The following is a 24,348-nucleotide window of genomic DNA, read 5'->3' on the forward strand; positions in this document are numbered from 1 at the left end:
TATGGAAAATGTATGGTTAACTTAAGGTAGATTCATGGTATACCGCCATCTTGGATTGTACAATCACAGTACAAAATCAGTCTAGTTATTTCCCCAAATCAGCAAACTTGGAAACAGATTTGCAATTTTATATCATAAATTAAGGTACTTACCTGACATATGTACTTAAGGATTTCAATCTCGTTGGTATTAGACTCGACCGGAAGTTCAAAACGCGCGGGAACCTGATGTTATGCTACATCCGGTTCACCATGAACTATCAGTTTTCTTTCTCGGCGACTTGAAAGACAGTCGTGTTTTTTAGTTACTCATTATTCTGCCGTTTTGAGATGGCAGAGGTAAGTGGACACGGAGATATTTCTCCGTTAGAAGATACGGTGGAGGATTCCTCTCGTGATGGTGAAGGGCAGAAGCCACGTGCACCTACAACTTCGTCAGTAGTTACGAAGAAGAGGAAGTCCAGGTCCAAGTATACGCAACTAGAAGAAAAATGGAACGCAAAATTTGGAAACCTTAATAGTAAGTTGGACAGTATGTTTGATTTTATTAAGGGACAGACAAGTACCGCAAATGGGGACAAAAATACGTCTGAAAGTGGAAATACACTGTCACAAAGACAGTCCAGTTCTACTCCTAGTCTGTCACAAAGACAGTCAGGTTCTTCTACAAGTCAGTCACAAAGACAGACACGTAGGTCTAGAGATTCTGATAGTGAATCTGCTGATGAACGTGATGATGTAATGTCATTACAACCAGGTCAAAACGAAGTTTTGGGTTCTGGCACAGAGTCTGACAATGAAGGCTCTAATGATGAACATTTGTCAAGCAAAGCAAAAAAATGTTTGTTTGATATTTTTTGGGAGGATGCCATTGCCAAGAAAACTGAGAAAAAAATTGGCATTACCATGGATGATTCTCAAAAAGAGGTTCTAATGGGTCACTGGCGTGCACTCAAACCAAATTTAGTATCAGCCTTTGCTGAGGAAACTAAAGAGCTTTTTCCTGTTGATGAGGAAACAGAAAAATTCCTACAGGTACCAACTTTAGATGATTTCATTGGAAATTGTTTAGTTAAAAGACATGGCAGTAAAGCCTCTTTTTCTAAAGGAAAGAATTTACATTCACAACCTTACAAAATGCTTGAAAGAATAGCATACAGAGGGCAGCAGGCAAGTTTTATGGGTATTGTCATTTGCATGTACATGCAACAGAGTCTTGGTAATTTATTAGAATTATTAACAGACGAAACACCAAACATTGACAAAGCAATTCAACAAGTAAGGGACATTTTTGCCATGTCCACGAAAGAGTTGGATCAAGCTGGTAGAGCAGGTGCTTTTCACCATATTATCAGACGTCAAATGTGTATGACAGATACATCCATGTTTCTTCTCCATGATTCGAGAGACATTTCAGACCTGCCTCTTACTGGAGAAGGTGTTTTTGGTGACAATTTAGTTTCTGCTTTAAAAGCGAGAAAAGACAAAGATAAAACTCTTGATGATTTGTTACCCGATATATTCCCAAAAGATAGGAAAAGAAAAACACCTTTGACAGATGATTCTAGTAAAGCTAAGAAGTCTAAAATAGAGAAGTCAGACCAGAACAAAGACAAGACTTCAGAGAATTTTCGTATCCCAAAAGTGTATTCCAACACAGGAAATAGAAAGTTCATCAAAAAGACAGATGATGGAAAATTCTCCAAACCAGACACTGGTTACAAGAAGACTCCCTTTCCGGCTAGAGGAGGGAAGTCCTATAGAAAATGACAAGGTGAGAATAGTGTTGTTTCCGGAGATACCAGTAGGTGGTCGTCTTGTTCATTTTTTTCCAAAATGGGAAGAAATTACAAACGACAAATGGGTTTTGGCTATAATTCAAAATGGTTACAAACTAGAATTTTTACAAAAACCTCCCTTTTTAGGAGTCAAAAAGACTTTTGTAAATGTCACAAATTTGGAACTTTTAAAACAAGAAGTAAAAAATTTATTAGAAAAAGATGCTGTAGAAATTGTGCAAAAAACACATATTCAGACAGGTTTCTACAGCACACTTTTCTTAGTAGAAAAGAAAAACGGGAAGTTGAGACCCGTTATAAATTTACGACCACTGAACCAGTATCTCAAGAAACAACACTTCAAAATGGATACAATGACCAAGGTCTTAAATCTAGTCAAGAAAGGAGACTGGGCTTGTTCTCTCGATTTACAAGATGCTTATTTACATGTACCAATCTTTCCAAAACATCGAAAATACCTAAGGTTTGCAATAGACGAAACAGTGTATCAGTTCAAAGTACTATGTTTCGGTCCAACAAGCTCACCTCGGGTATTTACAAAGATAGTCTCAGTGGTGGCAGCACACCTGAGAAAACAAGGGATAAGATTAGCAGTATACCTAGACGACTGGCTTATAGTCGATCAACAAAAATCCGTACTTGTAAAAAATCGAGATACAACCATCACTCTCCTTACTTCTCTAGGTTTTATAATAAACACAGAAAAGTCAGATTTAATGCCAACACAAACAATAACATATATAGGAGGATTATTCAGACTAGATCTAGGACTAGTGTATCCAACTCCAGAGAGAATCAAAAATTTGAAAATAACAATAATTCAGTTAATGAAAGGTCAGATATCAGCAAGACATTATTTGAAAGTTCTGGGCTTAATAGCATCATGCCTAGAATTGATTCCCAACAGTCGTCTGTTCATGAGACCAATTCAAATGCACTTGTTACAAGTTTGGAGACCCTCCAAAATGAGTCTAGAATATCAAATCCCATGTACACAAGAGCTGAAAGCTCATCTAGCATGGTGGTTGTGTCGAGCAAATACAATGAAAGGGCGGTCTCTATTTCAGGAGTCAACAAGTGTAACAATCACAACAGATGCCTCAATGACAGGTTGGGGGGGACATTTAGGGACACGAACAGTACAGGGCCTGTGGTCGACAAATCAATTGGAATTACTCAATCACATAAACAATCTGGAGTTGGAAGCAGTATTCCTAACAGTCAAACATTTCCTTCCTATCTTAACAAACAAACATGTACTAATTCGTTCAGACAATACAACAGTAGTACAGTACATAAACAAACAAGGGGGGACAAAATCGATTCAGCTTTGCAGTCAGACGTGGAATCTCTGGAATATGGTTTTGACAAACAAAATTGTAATCAAAGCAGCCCACATTGCGGGGGTAAAAAATATTCTAGCAGATCAACTAAGCAGGATCAAAGTGAAACCAACAGAATGGTCTCTGAACAAGGCAATATTGAACAAAATTTTTCTGGAATGGGGGTCACCAACAATAGACCTTTTTGCCTCGGCTCAGAATCGCAAGTGTCCAGTGTTCTGTGCTTGGGATCAAGATCCAACAGCACTGACACAGGATGCTCTATCAATCGGATGGGACAGGATGTTTGCTTATGCTTACCCACCTCTATCTTTAATTCCGAAAGTGTTGCAACACATGATAGATTATCAATGCGAAATGATTCTGATAGCTCCCTTTTGGCCAAAACAATGGTGGTATCCACAGTTAATACAGTTACTGATAGCACAACCCCTTCTATTACCTCAATGGGAAAATCTATTAGAACAAGGTCAGGGAAGATTAAGAATATTTCATCCAAATCCAGAGATATTCAGCCTGACTGCATGGCGAATATCGACAAACAATTTGAAACAAAAGGCTTTTCAGAAAACACTAGAAAATTATTGTCCGCGTCATGGAGAGCTGGTACACACAAAGACTACAAATGTAAATTTAGACAATTCAGTAGCTGGTGTGATCAACGGAAAATTGATCCATATGTTGCAACTTTAGAGGAGTGTGCAAATTTTTTAGCATCCTTATTTGATAAGGGGTTAAAATATAGAACAATTGCGGGTTACAGGTCAATGTTGTCTTCTGTGTTAGCTCCTGTTGATAAAACACCAGTGGGACAACATCCTTACATTATCAGGCTTTTAAAAGGGGTGTTTAACAGTAGACCTCCTGAGCGTAAATTACTGCCAGAGTGGGATTTACCACTTGTTCTGGACATGTTTAAGAAACCTCCTTTTGCTCCAATGAAATTTGCTAGCCTTAAACATCTTACTTGGAAAACAGCGTTTTTAATAGCTATTACAAGTTTTCGAAGGTGTAGTGACTTACAATCTTTAAAATTGGGCGAAGGCTCTGTAAATATTCAAGAAAAAGGAGTTACTTTCTTGAGACATGGTTTAGCTAAACAAGATAGAGCTAATCATGACAATTCAAAAATTTTCATACCTGCTTTTCCAGAGAGTAAATTACTAGATCCTAAAAGAACTCTTTACATGTATCTGAAAAGAACAGATAAACTGAGACAAAATGGGGAAAAACAAGAATTTAAATTGTTTTTATCAACTAACAAGCCTCACAAACCAGTAACAGCTCAAACTATATCACATTGGATAGTGAAAACTATCAAGATGGCTTACAAACAGAATAAAAAGCAAATAGGCAAAGTAAGAGGTCATTCTACCAGGTCAGTTGGACCATCATGGGCACTTTTTAAAGGAGCCAGTATGAAAAATGTGTTGGATAGTGCTGATTGGGCAAAATCCACAACTTTTACTAAGTTTTATTTAAAAGATGTTAATGTAAATTTTTTAAATTTGTAGGATGAAGAATGAGTTCTTCCTCGGCGAGTCGCGGAGGGAGTGTGTATATATGTTTTTTTTCGTTATGTGGGAATGGTGGTGGATTTTTAAATGCACATAGATGACAGTTTGCCTGAGGTTTTTAAAACACAGGTTTTTAACGGCCAATCTGTATAATCAGATGATTTTCAACAATGTTGAAATATATAAACTTTTTGGAACTACATAGTAAGGGTATGTATTACCATGTATATTAAGTTGTATATGTATATATATTATATTGTATAGTTCAGGGTTTATGGGAAGAAGTACTGTAAGAAAACTTTTGGTCAAAACTTCCTACTACAAATTATTGCTTTGTAATCAAAAGAAATCCTTAAGTACATATGTCAGGTAAGTACCTTAATTTATGATATAAAATTCAAAAATTTGAACTCAAATTCAAATTTTATGAATAAATTATACTTACCTGACATATGTACTACCCACCCTTCCTCCCTAGGAAGTTTTTAAGTTTTCTTAACGGGGTCTTTCAAGTCGCCGTGAGAAAACTGATAGTTCATGGTGAACCGGATGTAGCATAACATCAGGTTCCCGCGCGTTTTGAACTTCCGGTCGAGTCTAATACCAACGAGATTGAAATCCTTAAGTACATATGTCAGGTAAGTATAATTTATTCATAAAATTTGAATTTGAGTTCAAATTTTTGAATTTTATGGTTAGACTGTTTATTTATATAAAGAAAACTTGTTAATTTATTGTATTATTCATAATATTTCAACAAATATCAACCTTTTGTGGAATTTAAAATCATTTTTTTTCAAATGAGCCATTTAAGGGGAGATAACTCTTTTAGTACAAAATTTATATTGGGCTAATAGGGAAATTTTTTATTTTTACTTGTGACAAGAAAACAAGTTCGGTGACACCATGTTTTCTTTTAATTTTCTTAAAACATATTATAAAACCTTTCTTCTCAGAATTTATTTCAAATTCTATCTCATAGAATTTTTTTTATGCACTCTTATGTGTTTTTTCATGAACAAACTAACCAAATTTAGGCAATTTTCAACGACTCGTAGTTTGAAAAATAGCACAGTGACCTTACTTTTTATTATATTTTTGAAAAAAAGCATAGTAAAATCTTCATTTTGGCAAATTATAAGAAAATTCTGTCTCAAAAAACATTTACTTATGATCTACCTTAAGTATCAAAAAATCATCAGACTTTTTGCTTGTTTTCTTTTATGTTGCTGTTATTGTTAAAAACCTAGTTAGTCAGATGAAGATACATAAGTAAAAAAAATCAAAGAAATCCGTTTTGGACAATTTTTGTTGTCTTTTCCTTCCTTAAATAATTCAGTCCCTATTACATTTATTTTTAAGAAACAAACGTGTCTTGCTAATTTGACTCCTTGCTTCATTATTAAATCATATCTTTTAAGATGCAACATTAAACCAACATCTGACCTCAATAAGATCTAACATTGAGGATCTTAACCACATCTTTTTCTACTGCCATTTACATGTAGTTTATACAAAACTAAAGTGAAATCTCAATGACAATCATAATTTCAGTTGGCTTTCTGAATGTTTTCTGGAAATCTCAAGCACTTGTGTAATGTTCTTGCAAAAATACAAATTATGGGAACATTTTTTTATAATTCTTTAATAAATTTGATGAAATTTTAAAAATGAATCCAATTTGTGATGAGAGCAGGTTTTCCACATACAATATTTAATCCATACATGTTTTGAGTACTTTCATAACTTTTGGGCATTAATCATACATATGAGAATTGTCATGTTATACTATTAGTTCTTCATGGCCATCGTCAAACATTGGCTGAATTTCAAGAACAAAGAGAAGTAATTTTCTGTACCCACACTTTTAGTGAAATTCATGTAAAATGATTTCTCCTCTATATTGACTAACCATCAACAATAAATTTACGAAGTGCAATGAATCTCATTAAATTGTCATTATCCATGAATTTAAATTACATTTTTACAGATGAATATTTTGTGTAATCAACTCCTCTTATAGATTAAGAACAGAACAGTTTAAAATGATAGTATGTGCTTGTCCTTATATGCAAGTTTGGTGAGAACAATTTTTCTGGAATTATGAAAATTGTGTTGTTAGGGATACTCGATTTCGTGGTTTTAACAGCATTCTGCATAAAATGTACAAGCCTATCGTGTTGAATTGTTGAACTGTTGAATTTTTGCATATACCTAAACAATGCATAAAAATGAATTCCTCTTGTAATAATCATGATAATGAATCTGTAGTACTTTGTAATAGAATGGCTGTGTTATTTTACAGACGTTTTACATAGGAACATAGTTTGATTGGTTGTATAATATATTTGTAGTTAGCTATAACATTCCTAATCTGTGGTATTTATGTTTGAGATAATTAGATAAAACACTAAATATTTTTGTAATATATGCACTCATTTGCTTGAATAAAGATAAATATTTTGTTACACAAAGTCTTTCTTTCACTTCCTGATTTCATATAGTGTTATACTTTGTTTCCAAAAGTTCTGTTGTTGACTTCTGTTCTGGTATCTTGAAATATTTTCCTTTATAATGTGGTAATGACAGATATTTAGGCCATAAAGTATAATGTCTGTGTCTAAGATAACATTTACTGCAATGCATTCCACTTATTGGGTATACTTTAGAATGTGCCTTGTGAAAGATGTATACATCAACCCAACCCATGACAAAAAAAATATGAAAAGACTTCTAGAGGACAACATACAGTGAGTTTTCAACAATAGACAGTGGTCAATATAATACCTCAAAAATTTACTTGTCAAGAGTCCATAATAGTTAATAAATATCTGCCATCCAAATTCATTCCAAATCCAATGTTCCAAATGACATATAACATCAACATACAACAACTACTGACAATATTCCTGACTTAGGACAAGTACATGTGCCTTTTATGATCCTCCCTTATAAGTTCATCTGGTGAGCTTTTGTTATCACTTAGAATTTGTCTTTCCTATCTGTCTGTTTTCTCATAAAAAACGCTGCCATTGCTAATAATTGGAAAAAGAGATTAGGATGAGTGAGCTGTCTTATTTATTGAAAACCATAAATAGATAAAAGAAAATCTGATATGGACAAAATTGCTCAAAATGTCATTATCATATCCAAACGTATAATACATAGGCAGACTGGCAGAAACTGTGAACTTCAAAAGGATAAATGATACATACTATAAAAAAAAGTCCGTTTGACTTCTATAAATCTTCAAAAAATAATTCTTAAAAATGAATTTTTAAAGATAAATATTTTTTTCTTCATGTATGTTAATGTATGATATATACGAACTCTGACTATGAATATCATAATTTTAAACCTATAATCAAGAAAGTTACTCATTAGGTCTCTATGTTACTTCAATTTATTTTAATATAAAATACTCAATGGAGTACGTATGAGTAGTGTAACAGCCTTCCATTCAAAACAAAAACATTAGACATGTGCTCTTAACCTGTTTCATTGTACCATGTGACTTTACTCATTTAAATAACTCTGGTCATGTGTGCATGCTTTTGTATTAGTTCTCATTGAATACAGAAAGCTCAGTAATCACATGACCAGAGTTACTGTACTTCAAAGAAGATTTCTGCACTAAATATCAGTTACTGTACTTCAAAGAAGATTTCTGCACTAAATATCAGTTACTGTACTTCAAAGAAGATTTAAAACAGCAAAATCATAAACATCAAGGAGATACAAGATCTTGTGCAATGCCAAAACAAAGTATACAGAGATACAAGATCTTGTGCAATGCCAAAACAAAGTATACAGAAAACCAAAGAAACTTTATTGTTGCTTCAAACTATCAACTAGGGTATAGATACTTATCCTACAAAAAATGGTTAGCCATTGTACTAATTAGACATTTTTAGAAGTACAGTTTGCACAATTAGCTACTATTGAAACACCAATCACTTTTTGGGTAAAGAATGCATGGATTGCAATCAAAACCCTATGTTACTGATTTGATATCTAAATTTTCCAAGGCTTATCACTATCTTTTTAATACACAAAATATAGTGCAATGGTCATAATATTCTATACATCCTATCCATGAACATTTTTAGAAATTTATCAATGTAGTATATGCTCAAATATTCAAGTCACAAAATCATGCTACAACTGTCAAGAAAGTTACATAACTTTTGTAAGGTGCAAAATAATATCTGTTCTAAAATATTAATGATGTCATTGTTAAATTCATCCTTAAGAATTGTAGTTATCTCCCATTGTCCAGAATTGTAATTGCTATTGTATAATCAACTACAACCAATTCTTTATTCAATGCATTATTTATTAATATTTTTTAACACTGATACATTAAAATAATCTTTACCCTTTCGTGTTACAGACACTGTGTTTATACTTTATCAACAAAACAAACATCAATTTTCTCAAATTGTGTATTTTTTCAATCATAGTAGTTAGATTACCGAAAAAGAAATTATAATTATAGCAATCAGATAAAGTTACACCAAGGTCATTCAATGGAATAGGAAAACTTTTCTTTATTAAGGTTTCAATGTAGTGTAACATAAAGGGTAGAGAAGTCATAACTGAATATTTTTAAATTATACAAAGAATCAATGTTTTCACTTTATTGTCTCAGACTAATAACACCCTTTTTGTTAAAAAAAAAAAAAACTAATGCTTTTGTATGGGGACAACCCTTTTTACAAATGACTGGATCCACGCCTGAAACATGTGCTATTACGTAAGAGCATGATTGTTTTTCATTTTTTTTCCCAACAAAACTAGGAATTACAGATAGAAAATCATAGTATACAACATTTGGAAATTGCTCATTGCAATATCAACTGCTGCTTAGAGACTTCTTGTGTTAATGGAATCATGAACTCGGGTTTTATTGTAGTATCTGAAAATCTTAAGTTTCAAATGCAGAAAGACTTAAAAGAAGTCAAGAGCATGTTCAAAAATGAGAAAATATGGTATGATTGCCAATGAGATAAATTCACCGGGGTTATAAAATGGTGTACATGTCACCGTATAGGTCATCGTTCAGCATTAAACAATGAGCATGAAGCACAAAAACAACTAACTATGCAAAGCACTCAAAGCTAATGAAAACTAGCTTCTTATAAACACATCATTTGCTTCAAGACTATATTAGCATTCAGTTTAACCAATGTATTTAGTGTAAAGACTTCAGAACCAATCTGAGATAAGCATGACCTTGTGCAAAGATTCATAAAAATACAAACATGTCGATAGGATGTAGGACCGTACGTCTGCATGACTAACTGTATAACAATAAATAGTTACTCTTCACCAATCTAAATGAAAAAAATAAGTCATATATAAAAAGTTTGGAATCATGACTTAAGCTTGATGAAATACTTCTAAGAAGGCATGTACATGTCATGATGCTAATCTACAAAATTTACGAACAATTCATGTCACATAAAATACAAGACATAAACAAGATATGACAATATCCTACACACACAAGTATATATATTATTTACGAAAAAAACATCTCATATTTAAACTTTCAAATGTCCATAGTCGATTGTGTTTTGTTTTCATCATTTCCCAAAGATTTCCGGTGTAAAAATTCCGCTAAAACTGTTTGAAAGATCAGAGATCCTGGTGGTAGATGTCCTCTGTCAAAATGTACCTGAAAATGTGTGTAACTTTCATCTGTCTGAACTTTAGTCCCGAATAACTGATTAGTTGTCATAGTACTCTCAAACTCTTTATGGTACTGTTTAAGTTTGTCATCTCGTACGAACGTTGTTTGTGTCACCATTTGGTCAATTCCAAACTGATAATCCATGGCACTCATTATATGAATATGAATGTTGTAAAATGTGTTTGTCCTCTAATACAATCCGATCAGATAATCCATACCACTTATAATGAATATAAATGTTGTAAAAAGTGTATGTACTCTGACACAATCAAAACTACAGCATTCACTCTAACTTTGTTTGACCCCCAACACAACTATTGTTGCAGGTCTATAGACGTTTATAGTTCCAAGAACAGTTTCCTATGAAATACGTTGTGCGTGTTTTTTCTTCTACTTCTATTATATTAACTTCAAGTCGTCCCGATAAGTCATGAGTATTCTACTTTCTTTATCAATTTTCAATGTTTATCTCGTTTTAATTTCATACTCTTTTAATTTTGAAAGGATGATCATTTTAATATTTTATAAGATACCAATGTAAACAAAGTGGTTTAAGATGAAATATTAGATCTTGTTGTATATTTTAAATTAAATTGATACGGTGATCATATATTTAAAGTGCATTTAAATAACTTGTTAAAATTTTCTATAGGAACGTTATTACCAGGCATGGAATACATAATTACATTCTATTCATAAGTAACTGCTTTACTATTATTGAGTTATATCTTACATCCCGTGATAAATCACTGGAACTCCCGTTTAATAAGTTTATCAATTCGTATTACAACTTGACTTCTTCACTGTATGAAAGTGTTTGTATAGCTATCAAAAATGGTGATACTATCAATATACATAGTCATAAAATGTGTTAACAGTCCATGGTACATTATATCATGAATACATGGGTCTTCTTGTTTTTTGCAGTACAATCCATATTCCAATGTAAACATAAACTGCATATAAAATAATAGAACTAGAAGTTTTGTCACTGTGTAATCTGAAATTAATTGTAATTAAATATCCCGCATTCATCATGCTCCAAAACAAAATTAGGTCAAATTCCAGAAAGACTATCCTTCCCTATTGAGAGCTAACATTCTTTTTATATAACCAGATTTGTTTTTAAAGATTTGAAGTTTGTTTTTAAAATTATATTTGTCACTGGACGTTAATGAAGTTACAATTACCGAAAAAGGGTTACTTATAGGTGTACAAACTTTGTGAAGGTGTTTAATTTGATGTAGTATTTAGTTCATCATATATCATGGTTCTTATGTCATTTTGATAAAAGAAATGCTTCCTTACTTCTTATTACTTGTACCATTATTTAAAAAAAATCGATTCAGAGTGAAATTTTAAGATTGATTCATACACTAGTCCTTAGGAAATCCACTGTATACAAATTTTTTTCACCATTTCATGTGCTTTATAATAACCGGTATTCATTTAATTTCGTGATTTGCAGTACTTATGTAAGAATGTGAATACTTTTAAAAAAGAAAATTATATATTAAGTAAAGGATAGTTGAAAAGAAAGATAACATAACAACATATTGTTCGATAATCTATATAATGATATAAGGTAAAATCACTTATACATGAGAAAATAAAGCATATGATAAAAGTTCAAGAATATTTCATAATGTCTTCTTGAACTTTGGCTCGTTTGATTAAATGACAAAGTATTTACAAAGTTAAAACCTCGGATATATATAGAAAGAGGCAATACATTGGGATTAGGAAGACAGTGGATTCTGTAAAGTTATAAGGAAGTAGAAGACAAGCGACATTATTTCGCCAATTGTCCAACGCATGTTCTATTCTTCTGTAATATAGGACATTCCTATATATACATTCCTATATTACAGAAGAATAGAACATGCAGGACGAACAAACCTGTCCAAACAGTTCCTTTTTAATAATAACGGGAAAATGGGCTTAATACTATAAAATAAAAACAGAAATAATTTCAATGGGCGAACGTGGTTGATGTTATCATTGATGAAATTGTCCCCCTTTGGTCATCAAAGCAGTTATTCCTTATTTAATAATCCTGGTTATGAACATTTTGTTTAAATTGTAATTTTCATATTGGTTTCTAAAGACATCATTTAACTTTATGTTGTTTATAATGTATGATAACTCAGTTCAACTACTACACTGTAAATCATCTTATTGTCACGATTTGTCGTGGAATTGTAGGAATCTTAAAGATAGAAAATCCCTTCAGGGTTCTGTAACCCTTTGTTATTCTAAAGCCAAAATTGTGAAAATTGTACGCCTTTCCCTGGAGCGTTCCGACTATATGGAATCAAGAATGAATGTCTTAAATTTTTGTTATTTTAAAAGCAGTCCGACAAGACCTAACAACACGCTCGGATAAGATCTAAATGTATGAACAATACACTTTGCCAAATAAAAATAACAATAGATATAAAGGTTAATTAGAACCTATACTGCATGTTATGACATGAACTTGTTAACTATTGTCATGAAAATCACTGAGGACAAGGAGGTTATATTAATACTAATATAACCTCCTCGCTGAGGATAAGTAATAAGATAAATAGAGTCAATTGAAATGTATGCAAATTATGGAAATAGAGTAAAACAATGGAAATAAGAAAATTAAAAATAAATCGAATTTTAAACAAGCAAGTCCTATATGGTCATAGTACTCTCATATTAAGGAAAACAACATCGGCAGTAAGTCCATAGAATTTAATATACATAACAAAAGTCTCAGGTCCAGTGCTTAAAACTATTTCCACGCATAAAACGAGTTTTAAATAACGAATTATATTCGTTCACTTTACCTTAAAAATTTACCTTATCATCAGTTGTGTGAAAAAGATTTTGTGCGAAAAATAGCAAAATCAGGATTAAGCAGTCCTAAGTTTATATCTATAATACTAAAATTACGAGGTCCAATTTGTCAGCCGTCATCAGGTAAAAACGACGAATCACAGAATTCAACTTTATATATAACTAATATAGTACAAAGGTGTAGATTAAAAATTACACCACTCCAGGCCCTTTTGTTTTCCACGTCATTAATATTGGCAATAATTAAGAAGTTCCGGGTCGAGTCCGCTACCGATACCAATAGTATATTCACCTGTTACCTATTACCTTATCTGTACGTTCCGCATCTGACAGGCGCACCACCAAACGTTGTATTCAGGATTAATATGCTATATACACGGGTCATAACCACAGGGTTGACACTACTAAATTGTCAAATTGTTACCTATTGTAGTATTTTAATCAGTAAGGCTTTCTAAGATAACAATACGAATACTAAAAATCTGGACTAAAAATAAGGCGTATAGGTACAGGTTTCAATTTGTTAGTGGGCATGAAAAACAGCGAAGCAAAGAATTCAACTTTATTTATAACTTATATAGGACAATGCTGTTGATTAAAAAATACTCCATTCCAGGACCTTTTGTTTTCCAAATAATTAAAATGATTGTTTAAGTTCGACGGGTTCAAACAGAAAGACTTGAAAGCAGAGAAAAACTGTGTATCTTATAATCGGCACGACTTTATCAGATGACAATACTAATACTAAAATAAGGCTTGCGCATAGTTATATACTTTAATTCAGTCACGGACACGTGATATCACGGGAGTGTTCTAGTATCTTTTAAAAAGTACTGCAAGTGTTGAAATACAATTGCAAAGACCTATTTTAATAGGTTAAGTACAAAAATGTAGAAGAAATACGTTTTGTATATGCTTGATCAGGGACATATTCATATCTATCTTAATTCAATCTGATCATTTACATAATGAGCAAACACTCTCATTTACAGTTTCTATTCGTACAGCTTAGATCACACCAGACTTGGTCTCAAAATAAAATTCCCGAACCCACCCAAATAAAAACGTAAAACTTATTCCGGTCTAGCGAGAACAGGTTTGGCAGGACAATGTGTATGTATAACAACAATAACGGTTTAGTTCTAAAAAAAGCCGAGTCTCAATACGTCTATCTCGTCTTGTTCTTTGTTTTATTCTTCTCTCTTCTTTTACCATCTAATTATGGCACCCTCAACGGAGTTGGGGTGACGTATTGTTATTCTACGTTTCTTTTTTTCTTATTTTTATTATTCTTCCACACATTTTGTCCATTGTGTTTCTCAGAATTGAGTGATCCAATGTTGTTGCAACTATACCATAATGAGGACCCCCATGTGAAGTTGTGCATCTGACCCTAGAATTTTTTTAAATGGCCGCCATTTCCATGGAAACTGCAAAAAAGTGAAAAAAATTCAAAATTCTAAATCTTTCATTATAAAACCTAGCTTGATGAAACTTTATGGAAATGTTCCTTGGTATGCCTCTATGTCAAGACAATATATAGAAATTCCAAAATGGCCGCCATTGTCATGGAAACAGGGCAAATGTTGAACATTGAGCCTATGGAGAAAACATAAAAGCTGCTTTCTTTTTAAGAATATTGCATAGAAATAACTGAAACTGTATTGATATATATCATGACGTATGGCAATGAGATGTCTGCTTTTAGAATTTTGGAATTATCTACTGTAACCATGGAAACAGCAAAAATGCCCAAAATTAAAAAAAAACCAAAATGCTGCAAACTGGATGAAACTTGACAGAAATGGTAACTGGCATGGGCAGAGTTGCATTTTGAAGTTGAAATTTTCAAATTGGCCGCCGTTACCATGGAAACAGCAAAAATGTCCAAAATTTCAAAATGCTTCAACAAATGAAACTTTACAAAAATTACAATTTGCATGTGTAGATATGCTCTTTGACTTTGGAAATTTCAAAATGGCTGCCGTTATCATGGCAATGGGGGGACGAGGGTGCCATCCGTTATTGCTAGCAATTACAAATCTAGTTGTATTTACCATCTTTACTTACAATACACATTCAATGAAACCTACTTCAACATGTCAGAAGCTGCAAGGTTAACCACGTTTCTGTGCATGATATAAATTAAGTAAACCAGTGTGAAAACGGCCTCTTTCTATATCCCTCCCCCGCGCTTAGTGAGCTGCATATATAGTAAATACGTAAGCTTTTTAACATGTCTTAATAATAATTTTGTCTAGTTTGGAATCCTCCTCTTTTACAAAATCCTAGATCCTCATCTGGGGATGTCGGCATGGGAAAGCCTCTTGAAGCTACATCATCAGATGTAAGAATGAAACTTAACAGAAGCACATACAGTTTTACACCTATGTTTAATACAAATACTACTAGTTTTTAAATTGTTAACATTTTTTGGCATAGATGTTACTTTGCTACGGTAAAATAAATCGCTAGATTCCGGGAACAGTATAAGAAAAGACTAGGCTTTTTACATCCGCAGATGTACATGTAATTATATGTCAATTGATCGTTTAATCCATAGCATATGATGTAACATCAATGATTACTAAATGTTTTCATCAACGACTTATACATAATACCAAGGAGGTAATACCATTGAAATATTAAATATACATGCATAAATAACAGCGACACCCGCTGAGAAACCAGCGTTTATATTATTGTGTTATCTGTGGTCATTACAGTTATAAATAATAAACCCCAAGGGCATCTAATCTTTAAGGTCATTGACCGGTGATTAGGTCACTTTACGTAATCATCAATGGTCAATGGTCAATGCATAATCAAGTCTATACGTGTACCTACATGTAAACATAAACAAGTATCTATACGAGTGTAGCGTCGGGTCAGTCTATACGGTTATTTCATCGCATAATTAATTAAGGATATCCTGGAATACAATTCTTTGTAATGCAGAATTTAGCCGGTCATTTATGGACTGTTGGCCAACTTGTAACGGTAGGTGTTTTATATATATATATATATATTAACATTATCAGTAAACATATATAAGACAATTTGACGCAGTCAGGAAATAAGATACTTTATTGATACGTGATACCTTCGTGTTATATACGTGATGTAGAGTTGATGTGATGTAAACACATATCTTAGTATGAATACTTGTGATTATCGTTTGTTGTTGTCTAAAATAATGTCTTATACATGTGTATGTATATAAACTCGCTAGATACCAGCATTTAATTTTATATATGCGCCAGACGTTTCGTCTACAAAAGACACATCATTGACGCTCGAATATTTTTTTTTTAAAAAGGCCAAATAAAGTACGAAGTTGAAGAGCATTGAAGACCAAATATTCTTAAAAGTTTTGCAAAATACAACTAATATAATATAAATCTTGAGGGGGTTTATATACCATGCTACTTGTTAGCAATTTAGTAGATAATTAAAAAAAAATCTTCTTTTCAATCAAAGATGGAGATAATACATTTGTGAAATACAAATATATAGACTATTTTATAACAATAAGAATCTTACAAAAGTAATGATAATTATTTTATTTTAGTTGGAAATAATTTCCTGCTTCAAAGACATATCGTCTCTGATGTAAACTTAGAAGACTTTCTGATGTTAGATATGTCTCTTTAGTTTTCTTAATAACTTTTTGTTTTTCCATATTTTATTAAAACTGCTAGGGCGGGGGTATTGATGTTATAAAGGCGGGGGTATTGATGTTATAAAAGCCAAATCGATAGAATTGTGTTATCCTTACGATTTGTAAAATTGATCATATTTTGTCGGTCTTAACAATGGGTTGTGAGCTTGCAACTATTAGTACCACGAAAAAGAGAATGAATAGGTTACAAATTGACTTGAAAATCATACCTATCTTACATAAATGCATCTACACATGTTTGCATTTTAGACTGAAGTAGCAGTACAGAGTGTTAGCATGGTGCATTCTCTACAAACTTGGAGGAAGGTCAGTCAAATGTATTTATGATTTGTTTGAAATGGTCCTTATAATAATTGATAGAATAATTAAAAACACTAAAAGTTTCATTTTCAAGTCCTCATGCAGGGAGGAATGGAATGATTATTCAAATACTGTTTTAAAGTGTGTTTTAATTTTACGAAATATGTGATCAGAATTACCGGATGGGCAGGGTCCTTTATGGAGCTAAATGTATGATAAGTGCATATACTTTTTCCAAGTATCAGTCCAAACGTTGGCTAACTAGGCGGACCCCCTCCCCCTTTATCGAAATCCTGGAACCGCACCTGGTGATCACCAAGTTCATGTGTTTCCATATGACCTTTTAGATAGACAAAGATAACAGTGTATTGTCATATAAAAATGGTTTATTACAAATTATTCCAATCTGAGTTTGAACTTTCGGTTTTGTGTATTTCAAACGTATATTCGGTTATTTATGCTTTATGTTTTCTGACATTTTGATATACAATGCAATTGACATGGTGTTTTGAATATTTTTCTAAAACGTTTTTATTTATGAATTTTAATTGTAAGTCACTATTTATTTCTTAAAGTGTGCGAAACTTCAAAGGGCTTATGTTTACCCTAACATGTTTATATTTCGTTTTAATCCGTAATATTGTTTGTGACATGTCATATCGAAAAGAGACAATCCGTTTATCACAGTCCAGTACATGTATTATTACAGTGACATTAATCCGTTTATCAATCATCGCCTATTGTTATTCGTAATGTGTTATAATGTCTAATTATCATATACTTAGACTAAATAACATATGAATTTTACCGTATGATAATAGCATTAAATTAACGCATATTTCATATTTTTTCCAATTAGTGCGTAGCGGGCTGATATGAAAAGTTTATCACATGCTTCGATTGTTATCACATGCCTTTCCGTAACGTTATCACATGGCATTCCGGTGATACTCGGCAAATTCCGGAAAATACACCTCAATACTACGTTTTCAGTGAAAAACATTACCAAGTAGTGTACAAAACAATTATTTGGATACTGGAAAATATATTGTGTAAAATAATATAAAAAAAAAAAAAAAAAATATTTATTTTTAAATGTTAAAATGGTTTTTTTTCTCTGTTGAGGCATATTTTAGAAAGACTCATATCGAATGTACCAAAATTTGGGTCCGACGTCCCTGAACTTTTCACTCTTTGAACTTCTTTTCTAAAAGGATCATTATATGAATCTGTTATTTTTCTTTACTGTTGAAGCATATGATAAAAAGATCATAACATGTCATTTTTCATATCGTATGTATTATCAGCCCTCGGTCAATATCAGCCCTCGAGCCTTGCGGCTCTTGGGCTGATATTGAACCTAGGGCTGATAATACATGCGATATGAAAAATGCCATGTAATAATCTGATAATATTCTCCGTTTTATTGTGATTTCTTCTTTCTAGCGATATTACACTTTTCGTTAATTTTTATGCCCCACCTACGATAGTAGAGGGGCATTATGTTTTCTGGTCTGTGCGTCCGTTCGTCCGTCTGTCTGTCTGTCTGTCCGTTCGTCCGTCCGTCTGTCCCGTTTCAGGTTAAAGTTTTTGGTCAAGGTAGTTTTTGATGAAGTTGAAGTTCAATCAACTTGAAACTTAGTACACATGTTCCCTATGATATTATCTTTCTAATTTTAATGCCTAATTATATTTTTTATCCAATTTCATGGTCCATTGAACATGGAAAATGATAGTGCGAGTGGGGCATCCGTGTACTTTGGACACATTCTTGTTTTTCTTGTTAAGGCGAAGTATACGAACACGGCATTCGGATATTTTTTAAATGTTTGTACACATTTAAATCTACCACGGATATCTCGAGAGGAGGGTGGGGGGTGGGGGCCTACATCACAATCGCAATTATGCACCGAGAGATGCAAACATTAAAAAAGTTGAACTTCAAAGTATTTTAAATATATCTTAAAGGAGGTGTATGATTAAGAAATAATTCATGGGGGCTTGAATATATCGTGATTTTACCGCGGGTTGGCCGTTTATGACAAATATTTTACCCTGACGATAGCGGGGGGTAAAATGTCGGCATAAAGGGACAACCCGTGGTAAAATCACGATATGTTCAAGCCCCCATGAATTATTTCGATTCTAATAGGACACACATTTTTTTCTTCATACATTGCAAGTTATTTTCTAAATAATTTGAAATTGCTGTAATTTTTTTCGTAATGATATAATAAATAAAGAGACAATTTCAAACTTCCTAAAGGTCAGTGTGATTTAGAGGTGGACGTCTGAATTAAATACATGTACTAGTCTTTTTTGTCGACCTTATGTTGGTCTCTTGATTTCCTTAGAATATTGTTTGAAGAAAAGGAGATGTGGCATTATACGTTGACAAAAATGTATCCCAACGACACATGGGGTGGGGTTTAAATACAGTTTTCAATCGATAATTAATGAGGCCCCTCATGGGGGGGGTCCTAGTAATCACATAATCACCATTTTTTTGCCAATATAATCACATAATCATTAAATATTTGCTTATCTTTAGTAATCAAATAATCATAAACTAAAAATACAGTCCTAGGTAATCAAATAATCATGAAATATTTGGCTTAATAATCAAATAATCATTAAAAAAACGGCCAAGTAATCACATAATCAAAAACCCCATGAGGGCCCTCATTAATATGTGTCTATTAAACTAAAAATTTTAAAAGGCCTCTATAAAATATTACATTTGAAGAACAAATGTTCAATAAATCAGTACAAGTATGGACACATATCAATGTGGAAAGTATGTATTATTGTCATTTTGTTTATTTTCTTTGGTTACATCTTCTGACATCAGACTCGGACTTCTCTTGAACTGAATTTTAATGTGCGTATTGTTATGCGTTTACTTTTCTACATTGGCTAGAGGTATATGGGGAGGGTTGAGATCTCATAAACATGTTTAACCCCGCCGCATTTTTGCGCTTGTCCCAAGTCAGGAGCCTCTGGCCTTTGTTAGTCTTGTATTATTTTTAATTTTAGTTTCTTGTGTACAATTTGAAGTTCAGTATGGCGTTCATTATCACTGAACTAGTATATATATATTTGTTTAGGGGCCAGCTGAAGGATGCCTCCGGGTGCGGGAATTTCTCGCTGCATTGAAGACCTGTTGGTGACCTTCTGCTGTTGTCTTCTCTATGGTCGGGTTGTTGTCTCTTTGACACATTCCCCATTTCCATTCTCAATTTTATTAAACATTTTAGTGTTTCGAACAAAAAAGTCTTCTATGCTTTTTTTACCTATGTTAAACTATGTACCACAGTGGCAGTACCAAACACTGAAAATTAGAATGATCGTTAATTAGATATATACGGTTTTTATGTTCAAGACTATCAGTCATGGAGTAGATACTATTTGTTCATGTTGTATGGATTACCAAATGCTTCTGTTAAAATATTTGCCCCTACTTTGCTTCTTGATAAAAGCAAAAACTCAAAATTAGTAGGGTAACATATAAGTTGCATTTCTGCATGATGTTATTTTTATACGCAAGACGGTTTATGAGTCAGAATGTATCATAGACGGTGGGATAGGTCTTTTATTCCGTGAAGTTTGCATTCGTAATTTTATATGTTCCTTACTCGAATATTTGAATCAATACTTTAATTCTACCTGTCTTGAATTTCAGAACCGTAATACAAGTGAGGAATTATCACCCGACGAGGAAATTCACAATATACTAAATATGTATTCCGCCGAGGAGCTAGGGCATAAAGCAGAGAGGTATTTAATGAACCTACGAACTGATATACTAGATATCGCAGCAGAACACGACAATGATATCAGAGTTCAGTTATATATATTCAGGAACTCACATTCGTTTGGATCTGGAAAGAACTGCATTGTAATAAACATCACTGACTCCAACATAAACATGAAAATAAAATTAAACCAACCGGCTACACCAAAGAAAAAGACAGATCAAGGTGAAGGTCTCTCTGTTGTCAGATGGGCCAACAATACAAAGGACGCTGTGAAAAGACTATCGCCTGTAAAATTGAATTTCTAGTGATATTTTTGTAGTGTTATTGTTATTGTTAATTTAATATATTGTATACATGCATCGTATTGGTTAAGATATCTTTTTCATTTTTGTCATTTACATAGAGGAAAACAATTCAACCTTGCCACATCCCCTTGAAAAATTACAACAATGAACAAACAAAAGTTCTAACAAATTCACAGTTCATTAATATGTGACATTATTTGAAATATTGTGAATACATTAAAAAGAGACAGGCAAGGTACTACCACCCTCAGCTAATACATTTGAGGAAATCACATTCAATTACTTGAAACAAAAAGATATGATTGTTTATTTTTCTTGTGCGAAAGCAAGATAAGAGATGCACCAAGATTCAGACAATGTGTAAAAGCTCAGAGATTTCGGTTAGTTTATTGTCCGTATATTCAGGCTCCATCTATTTATAACAGTCATTTGAAATCCTTGTTGTTTTGAAACTGAGCAGCGAACCTCCTTAAGTAGATTCTGGTGCAGAGAATCAGCTGTGTGCATGTTCCTGTGGATAAATCTTTACCGAACAATACTTATATGGTCAAAATACTCAGTAACCATGCGGCCTTCACCAATGAAAAAACCCATACGGTCGGCTATTAAAGGCAGGAATAATATTGAACAATTTAATTGAGGAAAACTAACGGTCTAATTTATAAAATAGCAATTTAAGAAAAACAAATATGACATATTACAGACATGAATCAACGACAACCACTGTACTGCAGGGACATATATATATAAGTACGTCTGAGCCAGTGACAACTCTACAACAGATTTATCCATCGGATCACCAGCAGTGATGGTGATACATATCTTACATTAATTTGTAGGATCCTTTACTATAGATAATTTAGCTGATCTGTAAAAATAACATCTCCATGCCTTATATATCATGTAATGTAGTACGACGCTAGATTAAAACTGACGTGGAAAGGTAACACCCGGCCACCGAAAACTTCATTTTTATGAAGCCCAGGTGGTCGTGTGGTCTAGCGGGACGGCTGCAGTGTAGGCGATTTGGTGTCACGATATCTCAGTAGCATGGGTTCGAATCCCGGCGAGGGAAGAACAAAAAGTTTGCGAAAGCAAATTTACAGATCTAACATTGTTGGGTTGATGTTTAGACGAGTTGCATATTATATATTTATATATATATAATTATTTTCTGTGGCTGCATCTTACATTAATTTGTAGGATCCTTTACTATAGATAATTTAGCTGATCTGTAAAAATAACATCTCCATGCCTTATATATCATGTACTGTAGTACGACGCTAGATTAAAACTGACGTGGAAAGGTAACACCCGGCCACCGAAAGCTTCATTTTTTATGAAGTCCAGTTGGCCGTGTGGTCTAGCGTGACGGCTACAGTGCAGGCGATTTGGTGTCACGATATCTCAGTAGCATGGGTTCGAATCCCGGCGAGGGAAGAATAAAAATTTGCGAAAGCAAATTTACAGATCTAACATTGTTGGGTTGATGTTTAGACGATTTATTGTCGAAATCCGGATCTGGTGTACTAAAAAAATATTGACACCGTATGTTTGTGGCATAACATCGTGGCCACAAGTTAAATTTTCACTTTTTTGGTCTTTTGGAAAATGTTGTTTGTGCTGTTTTTAGACCCTTCTACAACGAAATTTGTTTTACATGCACACGTATAAAAATTGCGGTTTTTATCCAACATAATCATAGGTTTGAATGTATTTTTCAATTTAGACTTGTTTATATTTTTTTCGTTTGGGCTTGTATCATATTTTCCCTCCGGTGCATATGATCCGTTCATCCTATATTGACTCTTAAAATTCAAGAGTTTATCTAAAATTGAGGGTACTTTTTATATGGCCTTCCAAATACCTTTTCGATCCCTAACATCACTGAAGAGACATTTATTGTCGAAATCCGGATCTGGTGTACTAAAAAATATTGACACCGTATGTTTGTGGCATAACATCGTGGCGACAAGTTAAATTTTTTTCTGTCAAGTATTAAATTTATATTAAGATCCATTTTGTTACATCTTGTGATCAATTTTATTTAGCAATCGCCAATGGCAGTCAGCAGAGTTAAAGAACATCAGTTGTTCGACCTGTTAGTCAAATGCGTTTTGTTTAAATATACTTTTTCACTTTTTTGGGTCTTTTGGAAAATGTTGTTTGTGCTGTTTTTATACCATTCTACAACGAAATTTGTTTCACATGCACACGTATAAAAATTGCGGTTTTTATCCAACGCAATCATAGGTTTGAACGTAGTTTTCAATTTAGACTCGTTTATATTTTTTTCGTTTGGGCTTGTATCATATTTTCCCTCCGGTTTTTATGATCCGTTCATCCTATATTGACTCTTAAAATTCAAGAGTTTATCTAAAAATGAGGGTACTTTTTATATGGCCTTCCAAATACCGTTTCGATCCCTAACATCACTGAAGAGACTTTTATTGTCGAAATCCGGATCTGATGTACTAAAAAAATATTGACACCGTATGTTTGTGGCATAACATCGTGGCGACAAGTTAAATTTTTTTCTGTTTAGTATTAAATTTATATTAAGATCCATTTTGTTACATCTTGTGATCAATTTTATTTGGCAATCGCCAATGGCAGTCAGCAGAGTTAAAGAACATCAGTTGTTCGACCTGTTAGTCAAATGCGTTTTGTTTAAATATACTTTTTCACTTTTTTGGTCTTTTGGAAAATGTTGTTTGTGCTATATAAAAGTCTATAAAAAGGACCAACCAGCAAATTTACTACGTACCGGATCGTCTAGAATAGGCGATACTATGCAGATAAGGAAAACAATATATCAGTCTAAACATTTGCACAACGGTACTGATATAAGATGTCATTATACGAAAATGTTGTTATTAAATCGTGTTGACAAATATTTCGGCTCAACAAATGGCCTTCTTCAAGTGTCACAAGTTTTAACAATACTGATATATATAAAGAATGTGGCGGGGTTTAACATGTTTGTTAGCGGTAATTCCTCCCCTTTCTTGTAACAGTACAACGTAAGAACAAACTATAGAAATAAGTTGAAAAAAGCTTAAAAAATTAAGAATGTGCTATTCCGTTTGAAATAAGTTTCCTACATTTACAACCAAACTTG

The 24,348-nt window shown here is 33.0% G+C and overlaps 1 protein-coding gene and 1 long non-coding RNA gene across 3 annotated transcripts; both read left to right on the forward strand.

Annotated features, from left to right (window-relative positions):
- Positions 1–116: 116 nt before the first annotated feature.
- LOC143063579 (uncharacterized) lies at positions 117–5,135 on the forward strand. 2 transcript variants are annotated; one of them, XM_076235801.1, is made up of 2 exons: positions 117–1,773; positions 4,656–5,135. In XM_076235801.1, exon 1 carries the CDS (start codon positions 330–332, stop codon positions 1,767–1,769), a length of 1,440 nt encoding a protein of 479 aa, XP_076091916.1. In that variant the 5' UTR covers positions 117–329; the 3' UTR covers positions 1,770–1,773; positions 4,656–5,135. The 2 variants fall into 2 exon arrangements, with proteins under 2 accessions (XP_076091916.1, XP_076091920.1); XM_076235805.1 differs by having other exon boundaries at positions 117–519.
- Positions 5,136–15,956: 10,821 nt separating this feature from the next.
- On the forward strand, positions 15,957–21,282 carry LOC143063628 (uncharacterized). Its single transcript, XR_012975065.1, has 3 exons — positions 15,957–16,182; positions 17,114–17,170; positions 20,847–21,282. It is a non-coding gene; the product is annotated as an uncharacterized LOC143063628 (long non-coding RNA).
- The last annotated feature ends 3,066 nt before the right edge of the window (positions 21,283–24,348 follow it).

The sequence above is a fragment of the Mytilus galloprovincialis genome, chromosome 1, assembly GCF_965363235.1.
Source record: "Mytilus galloprovincialis chromosome 1, xbMytGall1.hap1.1, whole genome shotgun sequence".
Classification (NCBI taxonomy): Eukaryota; Metazoa; Mollusca; class Bivalvia; order Mytilida; family Mytilidae; genus Mytilus; species Mytilus galloprovincialis.

Coding starts and splice junctions, on each gene's coding strand:
- LOC143063579 (XM_076235801.1), top strand. CDS start 330: ATGGCAGAGGTAAGTGGACACGGAGATATTTCTCCGTTAGAAGATACG.